The sequence below is a fragment of the Canis lupus genome, chromosome 24 (assembly GCF_048164855.1).
Source record: "Canis lupus baileyi chromosome 24, mCanLup2.hap1, whole genome shotgun sequence".
NCBI classification, from domain to species: Eukaryota; Metazoa; Chordata; class Mammalia; order Carnivora; family Canidae; genus Canis; species Canis lupus.
In genome coordinates, this window is record NC_132861.1 from 30,850,921 (window position 1) to 30,876,154 (window position 25,234).

Consider the following 25,234-nt stretch of genomic DNA (forward strand, 5'->3'; position numbering starts at 1 on the left):
GTAGAAATACCATGCTTTCCTTTTCGCTGTGCTCCATTGCATGGATTTGCCAGAGTTTATTCAACCAGTTTTCTAGTGATATTATATTTGGCTCCTTTCCAATTGAATGAAAACAATCATTTAAACCACAGGAACCACAAAATCAAACAGACAAATAGCTATACAAATTTAGAATGATTGTTTGTAATGTGCTAATGACTTTGAATTTACAGGAGGAGGAAAAGACATGAAATGAACCCAGATTTCAGTCGACAGTCACGTGATAAGAAAAATAAATTGCAGGACAGATCTAGGCTAAGAAAAGCGCAGTCACTGGTAAGTATTACTTATAAAAGCTTCTGTACCATAATGTTTATGAAAATTGCTAGATCTCTAATCCTATTTGTGAAATGAAATTTGTTTGTTTTGTTTTTTTAATCAGAATCATCAAGTGGTGATTTAAATTCTAGTCTCTGACTGACAAGCTATGTGACCTGGAAGACATCCTTTATTTAATTTCTCTAAGCCTCTATTTAAAAAAAATATTTAAGTATAGTTGACATACAGTATTGCATTAGTTTCAGGTGTACAACATTGTGATTCAACATCTCTATACATTATGCTGTGCTCACCACAAGTAGAGCTAACATCTGTCATCATACAACACTATCATAATATCTGTGACTGTATTCCCTATGTGCTACTTTTTATTCCCATGAGACTCTAAGTCTATTTTCTCATCTATTTAAAAAAAACAAAACTGGGGACCCTTCAATGGCTCAGTCAGTTAAGCCTCTGCCTTCAGCTCAGGTCATCCTAGGGTCCTGGGATCAAGCCCTGCCTTGGGCTTCCTGCTCAGCAAAGAACCTGCTTCTCCCTCTCTTGCTGTTGCTCCTCCTGCTTGTGCTCTCTCTGTGTCAAATAAATAAATAAAATAAATAAAATCTTTTAAAAAAAACCTGGATGAACTGAAGTATATGAATCTGCTGTGAAAAAGTATACAATATAAAGGGAACATTATTATCATTGATTCTTCTGCTGTGAGTCCTTTGGGGTGAGGGAGAATGGGCTATAGAGATTTCTCTAGAAATTACTTACTTCTGGGGGCCCCTGGGTGTCTGCCTTCTACTCAGGTCAAGATCCCAGGGTCCTGGGATTGAGCTCCCACATCGGGCTCTCTGATCAGAGGGGAATCTGCTTTCCCTTTTTCTCTCTCCCCACTCATGCTCTCTCTCCCTCACTCACTCTCTCAAATAAAGAAATAAAATCTTAAAAAAAAAAAAAAAGAAATAAAATCTTTAAAAAAAAATAAAATAAATTACTAACTTATAGAGTGAAGGTTCAACTTACCTAAGAAAAAAGGTGTACTTTCCATAGTTTTCCTGTTACCAGTGGAGCATGATTATAAAAGTGCACTTCAAGTCACTTCAGAAAAAATGAATTAGAAACTTTTCCTTCCCTAATTAAAAATAGCTAATTGACTACCTAATAAAGTCAGTGATTGTGACTAGGGAGCATTATTATTTCATAGCAGAGTTTTCCAAATTGTGGTTCCGTACACCCAGTGGATCCCTCTCAGCCCGTATGAGAGTCTTTGGAGCAAAGTAGAAAAGAATAAGGGTGGAATAAAAAGTTCATTTTAGTAGTAAAGATTTAGAAATAAGCTGAGGATACACACTCAAGGAAAATTAATATAAAATAGATGTCAATTGGGAGAGGAATAAGTATGTACTTATGAATAAATCACTTTTAGAGCTCTGCTTTAAAGCTATTACTTTCTGTTTAAATGTATTTTCAAGTGTTATGTTTCAAAAAGAGAGAGAGAGAGCTTTTTAAAATGAGCTTTTTAAAAAATAGGGCAGTCTGTATTGAGGAGCCAATTTTGTTGGACTGGATGAGGTTTATAACAGACATATGTACAGATGCCCAAGGGAATGGAGAAGCTGAACGCAGAGCAGTAAAATTGTCAGTGAAAACGATTAATTGAGAAAAATAACTTTATGAGGCTTATCACACAGGCCATTTAGGCACACTTCTGCCCAGTTTCCCAGCCCTTTCTAAGCCAGGAGTAGAAGAGAAATCCAGGGGAGAGCTGGGAATTTAAAGGACGATAAAAGTTGATGGTTGATGTATGCTTATAAATTATCAGCACAGTCAAGCATTTCTCTGGCTTAAAACACAAGACAAAATAAAAGGCTACACAGAAGCCTTCTTTAGGGGCTTTTGACATTAACCATCTGTCACACACTAGAAGGGTTTGCGTACATTAAAAAAATTCATTATATTTATAAACTTTAAAAGTTGTGCTCATTAAGGGAGACCAGGACAAATTAGACAATGAGAGAGAATGGTGAAGCCATTAATAAAATGAAGTGTGCAGTTGTATTGATGTACTTGTATTGTTTATGTAAATATACTAATTATAATCACTATTTATGCTTGGTAGTTTTGATAAGGAGCATAAGGCATCATTAAACCCTCCAGAAGTGGGATCCCTGGGTGGCGCAGCGGTTTGGCGCCTGCCTTTGGCCTGGGGCGCGATCCTGGAGACCCGGGATCGAATCCCACATCGGGCTCCCTGCATGGAGCCTGCTTCTCCCTCTGCCTGTGTCTCTGCCTCTCTGTCTCTCTCTGTGTAACTATCATGAATAAATAAAAAATCTTTAAAAAAATAAAATAAAATAAACCCTCCAGAAGCGTGCTAGGATCATTCTCTCGGTAAGGATGCCTATGACAAGCCTGGTTGTGTGGGGCCGCGAGGCAGCGTGTGGCTCAGGCCCGCTCTCCACGTGGTGGCAGTTTGCCCTCACTGTGGGCCACCTAGCTCAGAGGAAATAAGCAACCTCCTCAGTAATGCAAGACAGTTGTGAAAATTAGGAAATGCTGGATGTGGGACCTGAGAGAAGAGGAAATGGGTTTTGAGGAAATTCAATTAGGGGACAGGAAAGAAGGGAGCAGAACTCGAGACTTGCCACTGCAGAGAGGGTGGTAGACGCAGCCTGGTGCCATGGCAATGGAGACAACACCATGTTCATTCAATAGAAAGTTCTCACATCCTTTAGATAGGTGTATGTATGGAGATATGTAGGAGGAACTGGGCATACAGGTGAGCGGCAAAATTCAGGGGAACACATTATAAAGGTGAGGATGAGAAGGACAGACCCTCAAAGTGGCCCAGAAGGTACCTGAGACCTGAACACTGAGGATTCCTTGGCTCCTGTAAGCAGAAAATACTTGGATACTTGGCAAAGGTAGAGCTTCATGAAATGGAATGACTGGAACAGAAAAAAAGCCCGGGAGCATGAAAGTACAGAGAAAAATTCCTTAAGCCATCTCTCCAGAACTGTGGGCATCAGGCCACTGAGACCCAGCTTCTTCATTCTTTGCCTATCGTGACTTACAGCTTTCAGATGTGAGAGGGGGATGCCTGGGTGGCTCTGCCTTTGGCTCAGGGTGTGATCCCAGGGTCCTGGGATTGAGTCCCGCATTGGGCTTCCCACAGGGAGCCTGCTTCTCCCTCTGCCTGTGTCTCTGTCTTTCTCTGTGTGTCCCTCATGAATAAATAAAATAAAATCTTTAAAAAAATAAAACAAAAAAACAATGTGAGAGATGTCTTTAGAAAGAGAAACCTGTTTGGGGAAACAGGTTCAAATCCAAACAGCGAGCTTGTGATGTTTTCTATTTTTTTAAATGGGCTTTGGTTTTCAAAATCATCCCCTTAGGGTAAAAGGGTACCTACCTGATTGCCTCTTAATGCTTTTAATTCTAAAGCTGCCTCTTAAAAACAAAAAAGATATCTATCTATCTATCTATCTATCTATCTATCTATCTATCTAACAGAGAGCAAGAGCACAAGCAGGCAGAGCTGCAGGTAGAGGGAAAGGGAGAAGCAGGCTTCCCGCTGAGTGGAGGGCCTGATGCAGGGCTTGATCCCAGAACCTCAGCCAAAGGCAGACACTTAACCACTGAGCCACCCAGGCCACCCTAAAGCTGCCTCTTTTTTTTTTTTAATATTTTATTTATTTATTCATGAGAGACACAGAGGGCAGGGACACAGGCAGAGCGAGAAGCAGGCTCCATGCAGGGAGCCCAACGTGGGACTCGATCCCAGGACCCCAACCTGAGCTGAAGGTGGCGCTAAACCACTGAGCCACTCAGGAGCCCTAAAGCTGCCTCTACAGCTGCTTCATTTAAACCACCTTTGGTGTGAATCCTTGATAGAAGATGCGAATAAAGCCTAGACCTGATCACTAATGCTTTACAATTTTGAAAACCATTTATTAAAATTAGATACATATCAAGAAAGGTCCGTTACTCTTCATTATTAAAATAAAACTCCATACAGGACAAAGCAATTGAAAAATATAAACACTACCACAGTATAGCAAGTACTACCATCTTAATTAAACTTCAGGAAATTTCCCATCTTGTATAAAGACATAGAAAAAAAGTTGTTTTTCATCTCAAGAGCCAGACCCACACTGCCTGTTCAGGAAGGGGAAGGTGGGAGCTGTCTCCCTGTGGGAAAGCCTTGAAGAGCTTGTGAGGAGGGATGCCATCTTGAGGGCTGAGATGCTACAGGCACCTGGACTTCAGAGGAGGGGAAAACCTGCTCTGTAGGAGATTAAGGAAGTTTGTTGTTTCTCCTCCTGCCTGGGAATGGGAAGGTGGAGGGTAGGAGAGAAAGAAGTGGTGGAGAAAGAGCTAGCCAGGAGGAGAGAAGCTCAGACATGTAGGGGAGTGGGGCTAGGACCCATTCTGATTGAACTTATTTGCTGTTGCTGGGATGTCCACCCCACCTTCCATCGCTGTAGTAAATTCTCAATTTACACATGAAAGATCTCAAAAGTCTAGAAGACCACGAAAACAAAAGCCCCTGGGACAATTCACAAAAAACCCAAAGGTGGGTTTTGGACTTGCCCAGACCTGGAGGTAGACTTAGAGGATCCTGGCTGACATCTTGTTTCATCTCATTTTTTTTTCTTTTTCTTACCAAGTGAAGTATAAAAACCTTAAATACCTTTTATCTCACTTTGAACTTTTGCTTGGAGATTAGAAGTCTTCACTTTCTAGGTTCTGATTTGGCCACAGATTTCAAAGAGCTTGCTGTTTCAGGGCATTCACCTAAATCCAAGTAACAAAAGCCTCTAATTGCCTGCTTACTCTAATTGCTTTAGATAACAAGTTATCGTTTTCTGTGCTCTGCTAATTCCAGCCTCTGCGCTTACCTTCTTCAACACTTTCCAAGATAACTTGATTCTTAGTATTCTAAGAATACTAAAGGTTTTTAAAATGCTTCTGCAAGCTTCCTCACCTTTTTCTTTCTCACCTTCTCTGAGTCAGAAGAGGAGGAAAAAAAGAATAGACTCTAAATCGATACCTGATTCTTGTCATGGAAAGAACAATGGTTTAAGAATCAGAAAACCCAGAGTTCTGGCCTCCACTCTATAATTAACTGGCAATGAGTTTTCATTTTCCCATTTATGAAATGAGAGTTTGGATTCCAACATCTTTAAAATCCATCCCAGCCTACGGTCTGGAGCAGTGGGACCTCACAGTCCCCTATAAATGTTCTCTCCCCACTCTCTTCTGATACCTGAGGGACACAGCTGAAGCTCAAGTGACTTTTTTTTTTTTTAAGATTTTGTTTATTTATACATGAGAGACACAGATAGAGAGAGAGGCAGAGACACAGGCAGAGGGAGAAGCAGGCTCCATGCAGGGAGCCCGATGCAGGACTCCATCCCGGGACTCCAGGATCAGGCCCTGGGCTGAAGGCGGTAACAAACCCCTGAGCCACCCAGGGATCCCTCAAGTGACTTTATATAAAATTTTAGTGTGAATCCATCACACTATAAGGGAAGGGAGAAGAAATGTGTGGGAAATATCAGAAAGGGAGACAGAACATAAAGACTCCTAACTCGGGATCCCTGGGTGGCGCAGCGGTTTGGCGCCTGCCTTTGGCCCAGGGCACGATCCTGGAGACCCAGGATCGAATCCCATATCGGGCTCCCGGTGCATGGAGCCTGCTTCTCCCTCTGCCTGTGTCTCTGCCTCTCTCTCTCTCTCTCTCTCTGTGACTATCATAAATAAATAAAAATTAAAAAAAAAAAAAGACTCCTAACTCTGGGAAACGAACTAGGGGTGGTGGAAGGGGAGGAGGGCGGGGGGTGGGGGTGAATGGGTGACGGGCACTGAGGGGGGCACTTGACGGGATGAGCACTGGGTGTTATTCTGTATGTTGGTAAATTGAACACCAATAAAAAATAAATTTATTTAAAAAAAAAAAAGAATCCATCACACTCGTGAATTCTGATTATCAACCAATCAAAACCAGTTTCTGTCTCTGTCTTTTACTTGGAGCTTTAGAAAATACATTGGATTCTAAACAGAAGTATTTACCAAACAATTGTATGCTCTGGTTTCCTGGCAGTCTTTTTTTTTTCTTTTTTTTTAATTTATTTTTTATTGGTGTTCAATTTGCTAACATACAGAATAACCCCCAGTGCCCGTCACCCATTCAGTCTTTAATAGATTTCTTTAATTGTATGCTCTGGTTTCTGGCAGTCTTTAATAGATTTCTTTAGAATTCTGATGACTTCCCCAGGTATTTGTTTTCTTTTTTTATTTTTTTTATTTTTGATTTTTTAAATTTATTTATGATAGTCACACACACACACACAGAGAGAGAGAGAGAGAGAGAGAGAGAGAGGCAGAGACATAGGCAGAGGGAGAAGCAGGCTCCATGCACCGGGAGCCCAATGTGGGATTCGATCCTGGGTCTCCAGGATCGCGCCCTGGGCCAAAGGCAGGCGCCAAACCGCTGCGCCACCCAGGGATCCCTGTTTTCTAACATATATTTGGTTTGGATGTATAGAACTAGAAATCTCTACAGAAGAGATTTTAAATCATTTACCTCCAGCAGTGAAATTCCTGAGAATTCCATTTGAAATGCAGAGTAAAAAAGAACATGGGCGGGTACTTGGGTGGCTCAGTTGGCTGGGCACCTGCCTTCAGCTCATGTTGTGATCCTGGAATCATGGGATCAAGTCCCACATTCCCCTGCTTCTCTTTCTGCTTCTCTCTCGAATGAATAAGTAAAATCTTTATTTAAAAAAAAAAAAAAAAGGAGGGATGCCTGGATGGCTCAGCGGTTGAGCACCTTCCTTCGGCCCAGGACATGATCCTGGAGTCCTGGGATGGAGTCCTACATCAGGCTCCCTGCATGGAGCCTGCTTCTCCCTCTGCCTGTGTCTCTGCCTCTCTCTCTCTCTCTCTGTGTCTCTCATGAGTAAATAAATAAAAATTTTTTAAAAAATAAAAAGAAAGAACATGGGCTTTGCAGTCAGACAGACTTGAGCTCTTTTACTAAATGGTGTGACTTTGGATAAGTTACTAGACCTTTCCGAGCCTTCATTTTTTCATCTGTAAAATGGGAATAATGATTCCTCCCTTGCAGGATTGTGATTTGGGTCACTTATTAACCTCTGGGACGCTCTGTTTCCTCACAGGCAAAATGGAGTTAGTAGTAATGACACTAACCTCACAAAGTTGGGAGGGGGGATGTAAAGCATTTAGCATAGGCCTTGCTCAAAGAAGCAGTCAGTAAATAGCTGGTAAGAGTAATGGCAATAACCAAGGTCAAAATCCCACCACAGGACAGCCTGAGGCTGCAGGAGGGAGAGCACTGATGATAAGAAGCTATAGCAAGAGAGGTCAGCCAGGCAGCCGGGGGTCCTTGGCACAAGTCTCTAACCTGTGAAATAAGCTTATTTTTCTTGCTTTTACTTTTGGTTCCCCTCAGTTTTCTTTATCTCCCTTTGTCTTTTCTTCCTCTCACAGTTTCCACTATATGAAAAATGGTTGCATCCGTAGTTATATATTGAAATGTGAGCCACGTATTTCTTTTTTCCTGCATGGTCTCTGTACAGTCTTGTGCCTACGCATATGTTCATGCACTCATTACTCATCAGTGTTGGGTTTTTTATTCCACACTCAGGCTGAACAGAGCACACATGTTGAACTCAGCGCTGTGAATTCTGTACTACACGCACTCCACTGCTTGTCAATTACAATATTAGTGGTTGTTAATTTTTGATACCCAAGAGAAGAAAGGACCTAATTGCTAACAATCCTGGGGGAAAAATTAACTCTCAGGCAGGACCACTATTTAGAATCTGCATTTATCCTTTACCTCTAAGAGAGCATAGTTTTCTTGTTCTGTCTTGTTATCTCTTGTTTTATGATGCTATGTATAATGAATTACCCTGGTATATCCAACAGGAATGACTCTACCTACTTCTCTTTCACTGAATATTTAGACTGTGGCATCATGGCTACTCATTTTTAAGAGTTACATACAAAATATTTGACACAAATTGGCTTCTCTTTGGGATCTACATTGTGAGTTATGTAATATTATTAGTTACATACATGTTAGTTATGACAGATATTTAATCACTGTTACTTCTGGGGTTTTAAAAATATATGAGCTGGCTGGCTGGCTGAATCAGTAGAGCATGTGATTCTTGACCTCAGGGTTGTGAGTTTAAGCCCCACTTTAGACCCAGGGCTCGCTTACAAAAATTATATATATATAATAATTTTTATTATATATATAATATATATATGTATGTGTATTATGTATATATAATTTTGTAATATAGTATTTCACCACAAACTACAGTACAAGCCAATTTTCTAAGACATAGCTGTTTAGAAATCCGAGTTCACGATCATTGCTAACAAATAACCCTTTGAACTTCATGGCCTGTGCACATTTTGCAACATATTCCTGCCTTCCTTCACTTGGGAGACCTATTGGTGCCATCACAGAGTCTTGGATTTAAATTTTAAAACCTGGCCTAGGGTTGCTTAGCCTTCCTTCGCAGCTCACAGCTTTACCCCAAGATTACTTAAAAGATAAACCAACAGCAAAGACAGACCTGTGGCTTCTTTAAAATTCTGTTGATGATTTTTCCCCAACATGTTCCCTCTGTTTCTCACAGAAGCAGAGTGAGCTAGGAAGAAAAGGGAACACCTCCTCCATAGTGTTGAACGAAGCAGGGGCCCCCTGGAAGACTGACCACACAGGTCTGGGCAGCAACTTGGGATCCTAAGCAGGCAAGAGAACAGCAGGGATCCTCCTCCCAGAATTCCCAGATTGAAAAATCCAGGGAGCAGCCCCATCCTAGAGATTAAGCAAAAGTTGAAGTGAAGCCAGGATGAGTAGTCATTCCTTTTAAAATCTCTTCCAAAAGGAAACCCCTCTAGGTGGGTATCCCCATCAGTGACCCTTACTTATTGCTCAGTCCCCAACCTGTGTTGAGGCAATTTATAGGAATGAGTTGAAGCTGACTAAAACAAACACTTCAGATTTTATGATTTTCAAACACAATAGTCCATATTTATATGTACTACTACCATATTACTCTTGAATTAAGTGTCATAAAATGTTGAGGGTAGATATTTAAAAGGGGGGAAGTGGGTAAAATCTACAGAGTGAAGATTGTCACCTTCTTTACCTTACTTTACCATATCACAGGCTTGAGAAGATTAAATGAAATAATGTCACCTGAGTGGCTCAGTCAGTTCAGCATCCGACTCTTGATCTCAGGTCATGATCTCAGGGTGTTGAGTTCAAGCTCTGAGTCGGGCTCCATGCTGGGTGTAAAGCCTACTTAAAAAAAATCTAAAAATTTCCCCGAATAGCCAGGGGAATATTAAAAAACAAAACCCAGAGCCAGGGACATCACAATGCCAGATTTCAGGTTATACTACAAAGCTGTGATCATCAAGACAGTGTGGTACTGGCACAAAAACAGACCCATAGATCAATGGAACAGAATAGAGAATCCAGAAATGGGTCCTCAACTCTATGGTCAACTAATATTCGACAAAGCAGGAAAGACCATCCACTGGAAAAAAGTCTCTTAAATAAATGGTTCTGGGAAAATTGGACAGCCACATGCAGAAGAATGAAACTAGACCACTCTCTTACACCATACACAAAGATACACTCAAAATGGATGAAAGATCTAAATGTGAGACAAGAATCCATCAAAATCCTAGAGGAGAACACAGGCAACACCCTTTTTTGAACTTGGCCACAGCAACTTCTTGCAAGATACATCTGTGAAGGCAAGGGAAACAAAAGCAAAAATGAATTATTGGGACTTAAGATAAAAAGCTTCTGCACAGGGATCCCTGGGTGGCGCAGCGGTTTAGCGCCTGCCTTTGGCCCAGGGCGCGATCCTGGAGACCCGGGATCGAATCCCACGTCAGGCTCCCGGTGCATGGAGACTGCTTCTCCCTCTGCCTGTGTCTCTGCCTCTCTCTCTCTCTGTGACTGTCATAAATAAATAAAAATTAAAAAAAAAAGCTTCTGCACAGCAAAGGAAACAGTAAACAAAACTAAAAGACAACCTACAGAATGGGAGAAGATATTTGCAAATGACATATCAGATAAAGGGCTAGTAGTATCCAAGATCTATAGAGAACTTATTAGGGACACCTGGGTAGCTCAGTGGTTGAGCGTCTGCCTTCAGCCCAGGACATGATCCTGGAGTCCGGGATCAAGTCCCACATCGAGCTCCCTGCATGGAGTCTGCTTCTCCCTCTGCCTGTGTCTCTGCCTCTCTCTGTGTGTCTCTCATGAGTGAATAAACAAAATCTTAAAAAAAAAAAGAACTTATTAAACTCAACAGCAAAGAAACAAACAATCCAATTATGAAATGGGCAAAAGACATGAACAGAAATTTCACAGAGGAAGACATAGACATGGCCAACAACCACATGAGAAAATGCTCCGCATCACTTGCCATCAGGAAAATACAAATCAAAACCACAAATACCACCTCACACCAGTGAGAATGGTGAAAGTTAACAAGACAGGAAACAACAAATGTTGGAGAGGATGTGGAGAAAGGGGAACCCCTCTTGCACAATTGGTGGGAATGTGAACTGGTACAGCCACTCTGGAAAACTGTGTGGAGGTTCCTCAAAGAGTTAAAAATAGAACTGCCCTATGACCCAGCAATTGTACTGCTGGGGATTTACCCCAAAGATACAGATGCAATGAAATGGCAGGACACCTGCACCCCAATGTTTATAGCAGCAATGTCCACAATAGCCAAACTGTGGAAGGAGCCTCGGTGTCCATCAAAAGATGAATGGATAAAGAAGATGTGGTCTATGTATACAATGGAATATTACTCAGCCATTAGAAACGACAAATACCCACCATTTGCTTCAATGTGGATGGGACTGGAGGGTATTATGCTGGGTGAAGTAAGTTAATCGGAGAAGGACAAACATTATATGGTCTCGTTCATTTGGGGAATATAAAAAATTAGTGAAAGGGAATAAAGGGGAAAGGAAAGAAAATGAGTGGAAATATCAGTAAGGATCACAGAACATGAGAGACTCCTAACTCTGGGAAACAAACAAGGAGTGTAAATGTCAGTGAGGGTGACAAAACATGAGAGACCTAACTCTGGGAAATGAACAAGGGGTAGTGGAAGGGGAAGTGGGTGGGTGGTTGGGGTGACTGGGTGATGGGCACTGAGGGGGCACTTGGTGGGATGAGCACTGAGTGTTATGCTGTATGTTAGCAAATTGAACACCAATAACAAAAATAATTTTAAAAAATTAAAAATTTAACACATTAAAAAAAGAAATAATAAATGTATGGCATTTTTTTAATGTATGGCATTAGATATTTGCAATTGGGGCTGGTGGGGTGGTATTTCTAGAAGAATGATTGGCACACTTCAGGGACTATCATTATTGTTACTATATTTATCTCTTTTCCATATCCACATAATCATTTACCTAATCTATTCTCTTATGTGCATTTATCCAATAGTGTTGTATCAGTGATCATTTGCAAATTTTTGCAAATAACATGAATGGAGAATCAGAAAATGAAATTCACTGGGGAGTGACAGATACAGGGATATATTCAAGCTGGTATACACAAGTTATTCCAGGTGATAGCCCTTCTTGGGCCTTCACCTGCTGTAGGGTCCTACTCCTTCTTGGGACGCTCAGCCTCAATAGCCTCTCCCCATTCTCACTCTTCTGTGCCTAATAAAATGACCATCCAGCCTGAAGATAGGAATTTTCTATTCCTACTTCAATGTCCACTTGCAAGGTGCTTTCAGCCACTGCCCTGAAATGAAAGAGGAATCATTGGTCCGTTTATTCACTTATCCCACAAGTACTTTACAGGTGCAAGAGTGGGTGCTAGGGACACAACTATAACAAGATAAAGTCCTTGCCTTCCAGGAGCTACATGCTGGAGGAGGAAAGCTTCCTGTCAAGGAAGGGGTAACTCCTAGGTGTCTGGGTTGGGCAATTGTGTTAATGCTCATGCCACCCACTGAGATTGGAAATGCAGCAGGACATGCTAGGTGTGAGGTACCCGTGGGACAACAAGTATATGTATTCAGAAGAGAGCTGAATTTATGACCCAAGAGTTCAGGAGGGACAGAGGGGCAAGAGATATAAATCTAGCAGTTGAAGACATAGGCACTGATTGCCTAGGAAGTGGGCCTGGAGAATTCTATTGTGTAAAGCATGGCCTTATATTTCTCTTCTATGTCCTTGCATTTAAAGACATGCTGACACCAATTGGTGATATTATTGAGTAAATATTTCTAGAAAAAGAACAGTAAGGGGGCACCTTGCTGCCTTAGTTGGTAGAGCACATGACTCTTGACCTCGGGCTTATAGGTTCAAGCCCCACACTGAGTGTAGAAGTTATTTAAAAATGAAATCTTTAGGGATCCCTGGGTGGCTCAGTGGTTTAGTGCCTGCCTTCAGCCCAGGGCGTGATCCTGAAGTCCTGGGATCTAGTCCCACATCTGGCTCCCTGCATGGAGCCTGCTTCTCCCTCTGCCTGTGTCTCTGCCTCTCTCTCTCTCTCTCTCTTTCTCTGTGTCTCTCATGAATAAATAAAATCTTAAGAAAAAAAATAAATAAAATCTTTAAAAGAAAAGGAAACAGTAAGATCAACAGTGAGAAAAATCTATTTATTTATTTATTTATTTATTTATTTATTTATTTATTTAGAGCTCACATGAGCAGTGAGGGGCAGAGGGAGAGAAAGAGAATGTCAAGCAGACTCTGCACTGAGCTCAGAGCCTGATGTTGGGGCTTGATCCCATGACCCTGAGATCATGACCTGAGCTGAAATCAGAAGTCAGACACTTAACCAACTGAGGCACTCAGAAACCCTGAGAAAAATAATTATAGATGGTCCCTGGCTCTCAGTGGTTTAACTTATGACTTTTTCAGCTTTATGATGGTGCAAAAGCAGTACACATTCAGTAAAAACCATACTTTGAGATTTGGATTTTGATCTTTTCCCAGGCTAGTGATAGGCAGTATGACACTCTCATCTCATGATGCAGGTTGGTGGCAACTGCAGCTCCAGTCAGTCACACAGTCACAAGAGTAAACAACTGATACACTTAAAACCAGTCTGTACCCACAGAACCATTCTGCTTCTCACTTTTGGTACAATATTCAATACATTACATGAGCTATTCCATACTTTATCATAAAATTGACTTTGTGTTTGATGATTTTGCCCACCTGTAGGCCAACGTAAGTGTCCTGAGCATGTTTAACGTAGGCTAGGCTGAGCTATAATCAGTAGATTAGGTATATTAAATGCATTTTTTACTTAAAATATTTTTAATTCATGATGTGTTTATCAGGACATAACCCCATCATAGGTTGAGAAAGATCTGTAGGCTGGTTCCATCCTTCTTTGTGGGAATAGTAAGGAAAAGCGGTAACAGATACACCTGCACATAAGTAAAGATAATTTATAACAACATTGCTTGTAAGAGCAACCCCATCCTACTGGGATTTTTATGGAGGCTCCATCATGGAGGCATGATCAATTATCAAGTCCATTTCTAGCCCCTCTCCCCTCTCCAGAGGATGGTGAGTGGGGCTGAAAATTCTAAGCTTCTAATAATGGCTTGGGCTTTCTGGTAATCAGCCCCCATCCAGGAGCCCATCCAGAGTCACCTCAATAGAAAAAAAGATACTCCTAAGTGTTCTTATCACTTAGGAAATTACAAGGGTTTGAGGAGCTTCGTGCCAGGAACATGGGACCAAGACTAATATGTATTCTTCTATTATCTCATACCCAATGTTAGCATACAAGAAATTCCCAGTTATTTCAACCAGATCATCAGATGCTTTAGATCAATATCTGAGACTGTCAGATTTATACCTTTTTTATGTAACCTCCCCATGTTTTCCTCTTAAATCTTATCTTTTCTCTTGTAATGATGGACATTAAAGCCTTAAAATGAAAAGGGTCTGCAAATTTGTTTTCAGAGACAGAAAGAAAGGGTGGATTTAACAAGATGATTTTCCCAGAGCCCATCTTAGAGGGAAGAGAAACCCAACAGTCTGGATAGGTGGTGACAATTACCAAGGGTGGGGGGCGTCTGTGTGTGTGGGGGTAGGGTGAATCCCTGCAACCTGCCTTGGCTAAAAAGGAGATCTTGAGAGGAACCTGCCTGAGCATGTGAACTCCCCACCCTCCCACCTCCACCCCGGGGGAACTTAGGAAAAAGGGGTTCCTCAAATGCAGTGGCAGTGATAAATCAGCTTTGCAAAGTAATAGGATTAAATTCAAAACTGTTACAGGTGATGTGTGACTAGCCCGTGCTTGTATCCTAGAGAGCTAGGCCTTTTCTTCATTCAACAGGTATTATTTTATTTTTATTGTTACTAAGATAGCACAAAGGGAACACCTCTGTTTGTTCTCTTACCTTAGGTTGATCTTAGAACAACACCAAAAATGCTTACTGTACACTGATCTTTTTTTTTTTTTTTTTTTTTTTTTTTTTTTACTGTACACTGATCTTGAAACAACCCTGAAAGCTTCAAAGGAGGGAAGATTATTTGCACCCATTTCTTCCACCTTTTCCTCTCCAATTCTAACAACTTGCTACATTTAATCCCAGCTTTGCCTACTTTTTCCCAGAAAAATCATCAATGAACTATGGATCTACTATAGGAACCCGTAGATTCATTGAAGTATAAGATCCCAGCTTTGGGGGATCCCTGGGTGGCGCAGCGGTTTGGCGCCTGCCTTTGGCCCAGGGCGCGATCCTGGAGACCCGGGATCGAGTCCCACGTCAGGCTCCCGGTGCATAGAGCCTGCTTCTCCCTCTGCCTATGTCTCTGCCTCTCTCTCTCTCTCTCTGTGTGACTATCATAAAAAAAAAAAAAAAAAAAAAAATCCCAGCTTTGTTCTCAGAGTTTGCGATTTTGTCAGGAGACAAATGATTACAGTCAGGAGTGAATGCTAATGTCCAAGAACATATGTTCAATGCCAAGTCCATAATAATGACTTCCAGAATCCAGCTGAGGCAGAAATCCCTGAGGGTCAAGAAACCCAAGCTTCTTGGAGAAGGTGGACCTCAAAGGACAGGTTAGATTTAAATAAAGAATAGAGTATGTGAAGCTGGTATAGGGTGTGAGGTAAGACCAGTCCGTTTGGGGCATCTTTGTGGAATAATGAGGGACCCAGTTCCCTGGACAAGAGGACAGGAGACAACAGTCATTGGATGAAGTGGTTTCTGATTCAGTGAAAGTCTAAAGTAGGATTTCCCCAGATTAATGGAAACCCTGTGTGTTTCGAACATATCTAGTAGAGCATGAGAAGGATATAATACATGATCTGATGGTTGGGACATGCCAGCTGGATATGGAATCATGGGACCAAGATTGTGTTCAGGGAAGGTTACGGTATCTGCATATCTGTCCCACTTCCTTATGTCTCTCTGTACAGTAGGGGCCAATGTTAAGAGTGAACTTACAAAAAAAAAAAAAAGGAGTGAACTTACAAGAGTCCATCGCTTATGCTCCCTGCAAGCTCAGCTTGTGATCTTTCTTTCTCTTGTCGTCTCCAACTTTCCTTCTTCCCTTTCCTGCTCCCAGCCAGATGTCCAGGAGAAATCCTTTCTCACTGTGAGTTTTGGTTGGAATGTCAACCTGCAACATTTTCCTTTTTAGAGTGAATGTGTGCATGTACAGATTAGTTGAGAGTGTAAAATATGGAAACTCTACCAATACTCACCTGGCCTGAGAGCCGCAAGACTCCAGACCTGGCTGACACCTTTTTTGCGCTGTGAACTTGAGCTGGCACTTAAATAGCCCGTTCTTGGGTTTCATTTATTTGTAAAATGGAGATGCTAATACTTCCCTACCTACCTTGCAGAATTTTCTTGAGGTTCAAATGAAAGTATGGTTGTGAAAGCACTCTGGAGACAAAAAAAAACTGATGTTAGCTCAAGGTGAAGATTGCATGGGGGCTAGGGGTGGTGACATTGAGAAAGCCTCAATAAATCCCATCCAGCCCTACAATTTGATAAAGTTGTTTTGTATCATTAAAATAAGTTAACTAGGGATCCCTGGGTGGCGCAGCGGTTTGGCGCCTGCCTTTGGCCCAGGGCGCGATCCTGGAGATCCGGGATCGAATCCCACATCAGGCTCCCGGTGCATGGAGCCTGCTTCTCCCTCTGCCTGTGTCTCTGCCTCTCTCTCTCTCTCTGTGACTATCATAAATAAATAAAAATTAAAAAAAAAATTTAAAATAAGTTAACTATATAGCTTCCTCTCTGATGTTTTAGTGGCTGTCACTCAAATGATGTCTTTTTCCTCCCCAGATATCCCTAAGTGCAGAACCCAGCGCCCCTCTACAAGTTCCCACTCATCTTGCTTGGTCTCCTCATTGGTGGGCAGGGCTCCCAGCCACCGAAGCAGCAACGAAAATCCTCATGCATCATCTTCAGAGGCACTCTGGACTTCAGGCTTTACCCAGCTAGGCTCCTGATCTGAAGTCAATTTAGATATGTGAAAGGATTTTGATAGAATGACAAGGTGTTCTACACACTGGAGAGTTGGGTGTTACTTGAGTCCTCTATTAGAGGACTATTACTAACTTTCAGCTTAGGTACCCACTTGGCAAAGGGAGTTCTCAGTATCTCTATAAAAGGTATTCATGGCATAAGTGCTGATATAGTTACAAACCTAGATATAAATGTGAGGATAGATACCATGGGATTGATAAAGGGACATAGAATAGCTACAGTGGTAATATTGGGTATAGGGGGCAGGGTCCCAGAAGGATACAGACAGCATACTCCCAAGGCTAGTTTAATGAGCAGTTTAATGAAGGGGCTGTTTCCCATGGTGTCTCACTGGCTAGGGCTCCATCACAAAATACCACTGTCTTCATCTGTTCCAGCTGCTATAACAAAAATACCATAGATGGGTAGCTTATAAACAACATACATTTATTTTCTCACAGTTCTAGAGGCTGGGAGCTCTAAGATCAAGATGTCAGCAGGATTGGTTACTTCTGAGGCCTCTCTCCTTGGCTTGTGAGTGGCCACCTTCTCCTTGTGTCTTCATATGGTCTTCTTCTGGGCAGGTCTGTGTCCTAATCTCCTCTTATTATAAGGATACAAGTCAGAATAGATTAGGGCCTGCCCATATGACCTCATTTAACCTTAATTACCTCTTTGAAGACTTCATCTCCAAAGATAGTCACATTCTGAGGTCCTGGGGGTTAAGACTTGAATATAGGAGTTTAGATGGGGGGTGGAGGCTAAGGGGGTGGGACACAATTCAGCCCACAACAACACTGTAGGGAGAAGTAAGAGAATCAAGATGAGATGGTGAAGCACCTAGGAACTAGCAACAGTGGAAGCCTCTGTCATCCTGTGGCCTGAAGAGGCAAGACAAGAGGGAAAGGGCCTTTTGTTCCTAGAACCCATGAGAGCTGTAGCCACAGGAGAAGGGCCGCCCAGTGAGATATATACTCTATGATGGAGGAACACAGTCACTGTTAAAAACAAGGCCTAGCAGGGAAGGGAGAGGGAGAAGTCCCAACCCCTCTCTCCCTATCCCTTGACACTCCAACAGCACTTGCCTCTCATCCAGAAGTCAGAGCACAAAGAAGCCTGGGGAGAAATGTGTCTAGGTGTGGTGGAAGGGGTATTATATGGGTGAGACAGTGAGGAATAACTAGCACAATGGGGCGAAATGTAAAAATTTTTGAAGAAGGAATTATAATTGATATTCAAGCAATGTGAATGGGCTTCAAAGGGTAATTGGAAAACAGAAAATGTTACTTAGCTGCAAAAATATTAGTTATATGTTCTAAACTAAACCACCTACTCATGTAACCATTTCAAGGTCCCAGAAGTTACCATTCTAGGATACTTACTTACCTAGTTAAGTATAATGATAGAAAACCAAATGTTTGTCAATAATGTTGAACACTAATATGTATATATGTGTATATATATATATATATATATATATATATGTATGTATGTGTATATATATATATATATACACATACTTGTTTTTGAATGGTTCAAAATGATGGCCTGGAAGGATGGCCCAGGATACAGTGGTTTGGATGCCCAAATGATTGGTATAGGACAAAACATGCCCAACTTACAATTGATTAGTTTGCACCACCCAAGGTGATATTAAACATGACACTGAGGCAGAGAAGAAAAAATATATATACCTGGGATGAGACCTGGTATTCCTCCCATGGGCAAAGCAGATGACTATTAGTTAAGATTACTTCTTCATGAAGGCTGAGCCCTCATGGTCAGCTCCCAGGAGTCAGGGGCAGCTGGGTAGCTGGGAGGCCTACAGCTCCAGGATTCTGCACTGCTTTGTCCCATTGAGCCCCCTGGATTATGTCAGGATCCAGTCACATCGTGGGCATAAATTTGAATGGGCCGGTCTGGAGTGTGTCTGTGTCTCTTCTGAAATAAACCAGAATCTTCTGGGGCAAGGACCTATCAAGAGAAGGAAGGGCTCGTCTAGTACTAGTGGCTACATCTTGTCTTAAGCTGTAGTTAGGTTATCTATTTCTATAAAACAAACCAGCCCCAAATTTAGTTGCTTACAATAACAGTCTGTCATTCCCCTCATAAATCAGCAGTTTGGGAGCGTTCTGGGGAGGAGCTTGTCTCTGATCCGTACAATATCATCCTCTGAGTCCTCCTGACAGAGGGCTGGAAGGTCCAATCCCAAGATGGTCTAGAGACATGGCTGGGAAGTGCATGCTAGCCTTTCACTGGGCGTTCAGCCAGAGATGAGGGCAGGGGCCCCTGCTCCTCTTCATCTGGGCTAGGGTTCTCATAGTATGGGGGCTGGGTTCTACGGAAGAGCATCCCAAGAGAGAGACAAGTGGGCTCTGAATCACCTCTTTTGTCCTAGCCTCAGAAGTTTCTCCATTATGCCCTGATGACCACAGAGGCTTATCCAGTTTCAAGCAGAGCAGGCATAGACTTTACAGAATTGTAAGGTTCTGGAAGAACATGTGGGATAGGAAATATAATTGTGACTATTTTGGAACAGACTGCCTCAGGATGGTTCCCTGTGTGACCCTTACTTGTCATTAGCCACAGCATAGTTATATGAACAAGGCACATCCCCTGTATTAGTCTGCTTGGGCTGCTATAACAAAATACCACTGACTGGGTGGCTTAAACAACAGACATTTATTTTCTCATAGTTTTGGAGGCTGGAAGTCCAAGATCAAGGTGTTGGCACAGTTGGCATCTTGCGAGACCTCTCTTTTGGGGTTACCTCTTCTCTGTGTGCTCATATGCCCTTTCCTTGGTACCTGTGCAGAGAGAGAGAGAGAAAGAGAGAGAGAGAGAGGTTTCTATGGTTTCTCTTCTTATAAAGACACCAGTCATATGAAATCAGGACCCCACACTTATGGCCTGATTTAACCTTAATTATTTCCTTAGTGGCCTCATCTCCAAAACAGTCACACTAAGGGTTCAACCTATGAATTTGCATGGGGATGCAAGCATTGGACTTTTAACATCGCCCAGAGTGATATGAATTAGATGACAATGGAGAAAGATAGATTTCTCTTGATATTTGTTAATTTGAGAAAACTTGATTGAACTCCAACCTTGTGCCAGACTCTCTGCTAGGCTCTGCTAGGGAATGTAGGTAGGAGGCATCCTGCCTTTAATGGGTTTATAACCCATTTATAGTTTATGAGGGAGACAAAGCAGCCATTAAAATAGAGCAGTAGCTGCAAGGAGCACAGGCTGCTACAGCTTTGGGAAGGGACAAATAAACCACTCCACATGGAGCTGCACAAGTGGTGTCCAAGCAGAAATGGAGGAAGTGGTATTGAGTAGTAAATAGGAAGTGTGACAGATGAAGCATTTGGGAGAAATGAATAAACCATACAGAGACCCAAGGCAAAACTAGGGTGACTGCCATCCTGGTTTGCCCAGAGCTGGCCTGGTCTTAGGGCTGAAGTCCCACATGTAACAACACCTCACTCACTGTGCCTGGTCTATGGCACTGTAAATAGTTGGGTATGGCTGGCACATAGAGGAAGTGGGGTGGCAGCAGGGTTGGTGAGAGAGCAAGCTGAAAAAGTAGGCAGGAGTCCAAACAGGAACCAAGCCATGCTAAGTTTAGACTTCATCTTGAAAGAAGTTGAACAATGGGGGCGCCTGGGTGGCTCAGATGGTTAAGTGTCTGCCTTTGGCTCAGATCATGATCCCAGGGTCTTGGGATTGAGCCCCCTGTTGGGCTCCAGCTCAGCTCAGCAAGGAGTCTGCTTCTCTCTCTCTCCCTCTGCATCTCCCCCTGCTTGTTCTCTCTCTCGCTCTTTCTCTCTCTCTTTCTGTCAAGTGAACAAATAAAATCTTTAAGAAAAAAACAGAAAGAAGTTGAGCGATCAATAGGTGACCTTAAGCAAGGGAGCGACTGGCTAAGACGTAGATGTAGGAAGAGCTCCAACTGCTGCATAATTAAGAAAAGGGACAATTCTATAGGCTGGTCAAGAAGCCATTGCACGGGGATAGAGAAAACCCTAGGATTTAGAATATCTTAAGGAGAAGTAATAGAACTTAGAAATACAAATAAGACATTCAAGCATGACTCTCAGGTTTCTGGTTTGGGCAATTGCAAAAAGTCTTGGGAAGTAATTTGGATGGTTTGGAAAGACCTTCCCCACACCACCCTACACAAGAATACCAGCAAAGCAGCTATTCTTCGGCTTCCCATATAGCTCTTATTGACCTAAAAATTCTCCATTGTGACACCAGTGACCCAGAAATCTCAACCAGAGCCACTAGACTTACAAGAACAGGAGGAGGCTGGGGGCAAGAGAGGGAAGAAGATGGGCATTTATTACACGTGATACTTCCTAAATGATTTATGTACTTGGTCTTACTTAATTTTTGCAAGAATATTTTGAGGTAGGCAGGTTGTTTTTCTCATTTTACCAGCTGCCAAATTTATAACAAAGTAATGTGCACAAGTGGCCACAGCTACAAGCAGCATAGCTGGGCTTTCAACCCAGAAGTGTTGGGCCATAAATACCTGATTTTTTACACCACGCTGTTTCCCTAATGAGCACTAGTTTCTACCTGATTGGATATTTTGCACATTTACTGTGATGCCTTGACTTCATCTGCCCTCAGCATTGAAGGATGAAGACCTAGGGAATGACTCTATCTACTCTAAGAGGCCAGCTGAGGTTGCTTTCAGGAGCAAGCATTGCAAGAACGCTTCTTAATCCTTTGTAACTGGTCCCCACACTTGTTATACATGCAAAAACTCTAAAGCCAGAGGTCCTGCGTGATTATCTTTGTGAGTATCAGGGCCAGGGGAAGCTATGGAGACAGTGTCCCAGTCAACAGCCAATTTAGGGAGGGAAGAAGTGTCGGGAGATGGAAGTCAAGAGATAAGGAGCTAGGAGAAGGACACAAAAGGGAAGAAAGGAACACGTGATGGGTGTCCAGGGCCTCCCTCCAAAAGACAGGTGAGCTTGTCTAGACCTTACAGGGTCTCTGGAAACCTCTAACAGCTGGACCCATACCGCCCCTACGTGGAGGCTGCCTTCCCAGGTCGGGGACACCCTGTACCTGCAGCCTTAGGAGAAACTCCAGTGCCAACCCCAGCTCCTTCTTAACCAGCGAGGTTTATATTCTGATATAAATCTTGACTTATCTCCTTCGAGGTCTTAATCTTCCTGTATTTACATAGTAGTCTATCCATCTTGCGTCTAGTATTCTGTTGTTATTTCTGCCTATCTTTTACTCTTCCCACCCGCCCGTCCACCCGCCTTATGGATTGGGAACTTTTCAGAGGACCCCAGTTTCACTCACTCTGTATTTTCACATTTTCTTAATGCAGGAGGGGTGTAACTGGAGTTTGTCGTCACGGGAATGTCATCTGAGGGTCTGAAATGTTCATTTCTCAGCTGGCTCCTTGATCCACTGACATTGACAGAGAAAGGACACAAGAGGGCGCTCCTTCCCCTCTAGCTCAGTCCAGCGAGCTGCTGCTCTTCTATTATTTCATACTCTTGAAAATTCAGACGTGACTGACCTCAGTGAGAACATATTTGTATTACTATTGGGGAGAGGTTTGAGGGAAATTTTGAATATTTATACAGACACCCTTAGGGAAATATGTGTTCAGCCCAGGTCTTTGATTTCATTCAAATCCAACAAAGACCCACCAAGTCAGTTTTTGAAAAACGTAAAGTCTAGGGAAGAAACCTGTGTTTTAAAAAGTAACCTTACACCCATTAGGATGGCTATTGTCGAAAACATCAAAAACAAGTGTTGGCAAGGAGGTGGGGAAATTGGAACCTTTGTGCCTTTGTTGCTGGGGTTGTAAAATGACAGATGCTATGGAAAAATTAAACATAGGATTAGTTTATGATCCAGCAATTCAGATATAATTGAGAACAGGGACTCAAAGAGATATTAGTATATCCATGTTCATAGCAGTATTACTTATAATAGCCAAAAGGTGGAAGCAACACAAGTGTCCATTGACAGATGAATGGATAAACAAAGTGTGGTTTATACATACACTGGAATATTATTTAGCCTTAGAAAGGAAGGAAATTCTGACACATGCTACATTATGCTAAATTAAAGAAGCCAGCCTGGCTGGCTCAGTCAGTAGAGCATGCATCTCTTGATCTTGGGATTGTGAGTTTGAGCCCCGGGTTGGGTGTAGAGATTACTTTTAAAAATAAAAATGTTTAAAAAAGAAGCCAGTTTCAAAGATACTGTATGATTCCAGTTATATTAGGTACCTAGAGCAGTCAAATTCAAAGAAATAAAAATAGAATAAAGGTTTCTAGGGGCTGTGGAAGGGAAAAATGGGGAGTTAGTGTTTAGTGGGTACAAAGTTCCATTTTGGAAGATGGGTGGTGGTGATGGTTGCACAACAATGCGAATGTACTTAATACCACTGAATTGTACACTTAAAAATGGTTAAAATTGGGGAAAAAATGGTTAAAATGGTAAATATTATGTCATGTGTGTTTTACTACACCAAAAAAGAATAAAGGGGGGAAACACTCAAAATGCATAGTTATCAGTACTAAAACAGAGGCAAGTTCTGAATATGGAGCAGCTTATTCTACATGGTGGGGAGAGGCTGGGAACAATTATAATCAGGGATAACAGTGATCTGGGTCTTAAAGGATGTATAGTGGATAAAGCAAGATAAGTTCTTAGGCTCTTCTTGATGCCCTAGATTATAGTTTTTATGTTATGATGTCTTTCCTACACCCTACATTCTCCCCAAGCTTATTTTGTTTACTTCCTATAATTTAGGTTCTCTAGCCCCTGCACTGGTTTTATCAGAATCCAGATTTTTTTATAGTACTTGATAGATTACTGTGACCTTTCTCCTGCACTATTAACACATTAGACAATTTCATGAGACAAACACGCAAGACACTACTATCACCAACATACACGTGAAGATTCTAAGATTCACAGATGTTAATGAACCTGGCAAGGGTGTTCCAGTTAATACAGAGTCAGGGCAGGAACTAGATCTGTTTTTCCTTTCCCTGGCATTGGTTCTAAATACCAGGTGGCCACCCCCATCCTCTGCATCCACCCTGAGGTCAACTACTGTCAGCAGCCCCACTCTGACCATGGGCTTTCTTCCTGTGGTTTTTCAGCCAATAGGCTTCATTCTCTCCTCTCACTTTGCATTTCTGTCCTTCTTCCTTACATCTTACACCCTCACCACTCTTAAGATCCCAGCTGAGAAATATCCTTAATTCTTCCCACTTTCTACTCATAGAAGAAATAGATCACCTTGTGAAGCCCTAATTTTAGCAAGATCAAAAAAAAGTAACAAAGTATTTAAGAAATGTATCTTTTATGCCCAAGTTCATAGCAGGATTATTCATGATAGCCAAAAGGTGGAAGCAACCCAAGTGTTCATTGATGGATGAATAGATAAACAAATGTGGAGATCCCTGGGTGGCGCAGCGGTTTGGCGCCTGCCTTTGGCCCAGGGCGCGATCCTGGAGACCCAGGATCGAGTCCCACGTCGGGCTCCCGGTGCATGGAGCCTGCTTCTCCCTCTGCCTGTGTCTCTGCCTCTCTCTCTCTCTCTATCACAAAAAAAAAAAAAAAAAAATTAAAAAAAAAAAAAAACAAATGTGGTCTATCCCTACAATGGGATATTATTCAGCCTTAAAAACAAGGGAAATTCTTCCTGCCATTATGTGATTGTTAATACAGACTCTATGTCAGACTGTGAGCTCATGGAAACTAGAGCATGGTCTTAATCATCCTGTTTCTTTTTTTTTTTTTTTTTAAGATTTTATTTTAAAGTAATCTCTATACCCAATGTGGGGCTTGAACTCACAACCCCAAGATCAAGAGTCACGTGCTCCACCGACTGAGCCAGCCAGGTGCCCCTTTAATTACTTTGTTTCTAGAGTATAACATAATGTCTAATGTATAATAGGTCCTCAAAAAATGTATTTGTTGGGTAAATAAAATTTATTATTGCCATCTAAAAAAAAGGAAATTCGGACACATGGTACAATGTGGATGAATCTTGAGGACATAATGCTAAGGAAAATAAACCAGGCACCAAAGGACAAATACTGTGTGATTCCACTTGGATGAGGGACCTAAAGTAGTCAAATCCATAGAGACAGAAAGAATGGTGGTTGCCAGGGGCACCATGTGTTTAATTTCAGTTTGGGAAGATGAAAAAGTTCTGGAGATAGATGGTATTTATGGCTGCACAGCAATGTGAATCTACTTAATTCTACTAAATCATACACATAAAAATGTAAGGATAAACAAAGAGAAAGAGAGAGATGTATCTTTAACCCCAGTGTCAGATACATCCTCACCTCATACAACAGTGAAGACCC

The 25,234-nt window shown here is 42.0% G+C and overlaps 1 protein-coding gene across 7 annotated transcripts in view; it reads left to right on the top strand.

Moving 5' to 3' along the window:
* Window positions 1-23,091, top strand: part of FBXO16 (F-box protein 16) — a 62,743-nt gene extending 39,652 nt beyond the window's left edge. For 4 of the 7 annotated variants that reach the window (XM_072796147.1, XM_072796144.1, XM_072796146.1 and 1 more), the window contains 2 exons: window positions 213-315; window positions 16,680-23,091. In XM_072796147.1, the coding sequence (XP_072652248.1) occupies window positions 213-315; window positions 16,680-16,838 (262 nt within the window). In that variant the 3' untranslated portion in view covers window positions 16,839-23,091. Of the gene's footprint in view, window positions 1-212; window positions 316-421; window positions 1,223-2,425; window positions 2,666-15,955; window positions 15,982-16,679 lie in introns of those variants that run through there. The other 3 variants (XM_072796148.1, XM_072796150.1, XM_072796149.1) reach the window with 3 other exon arrangements.
* Window positions 23,092-25,234: the final 2,143 nt, after the last annotated feature.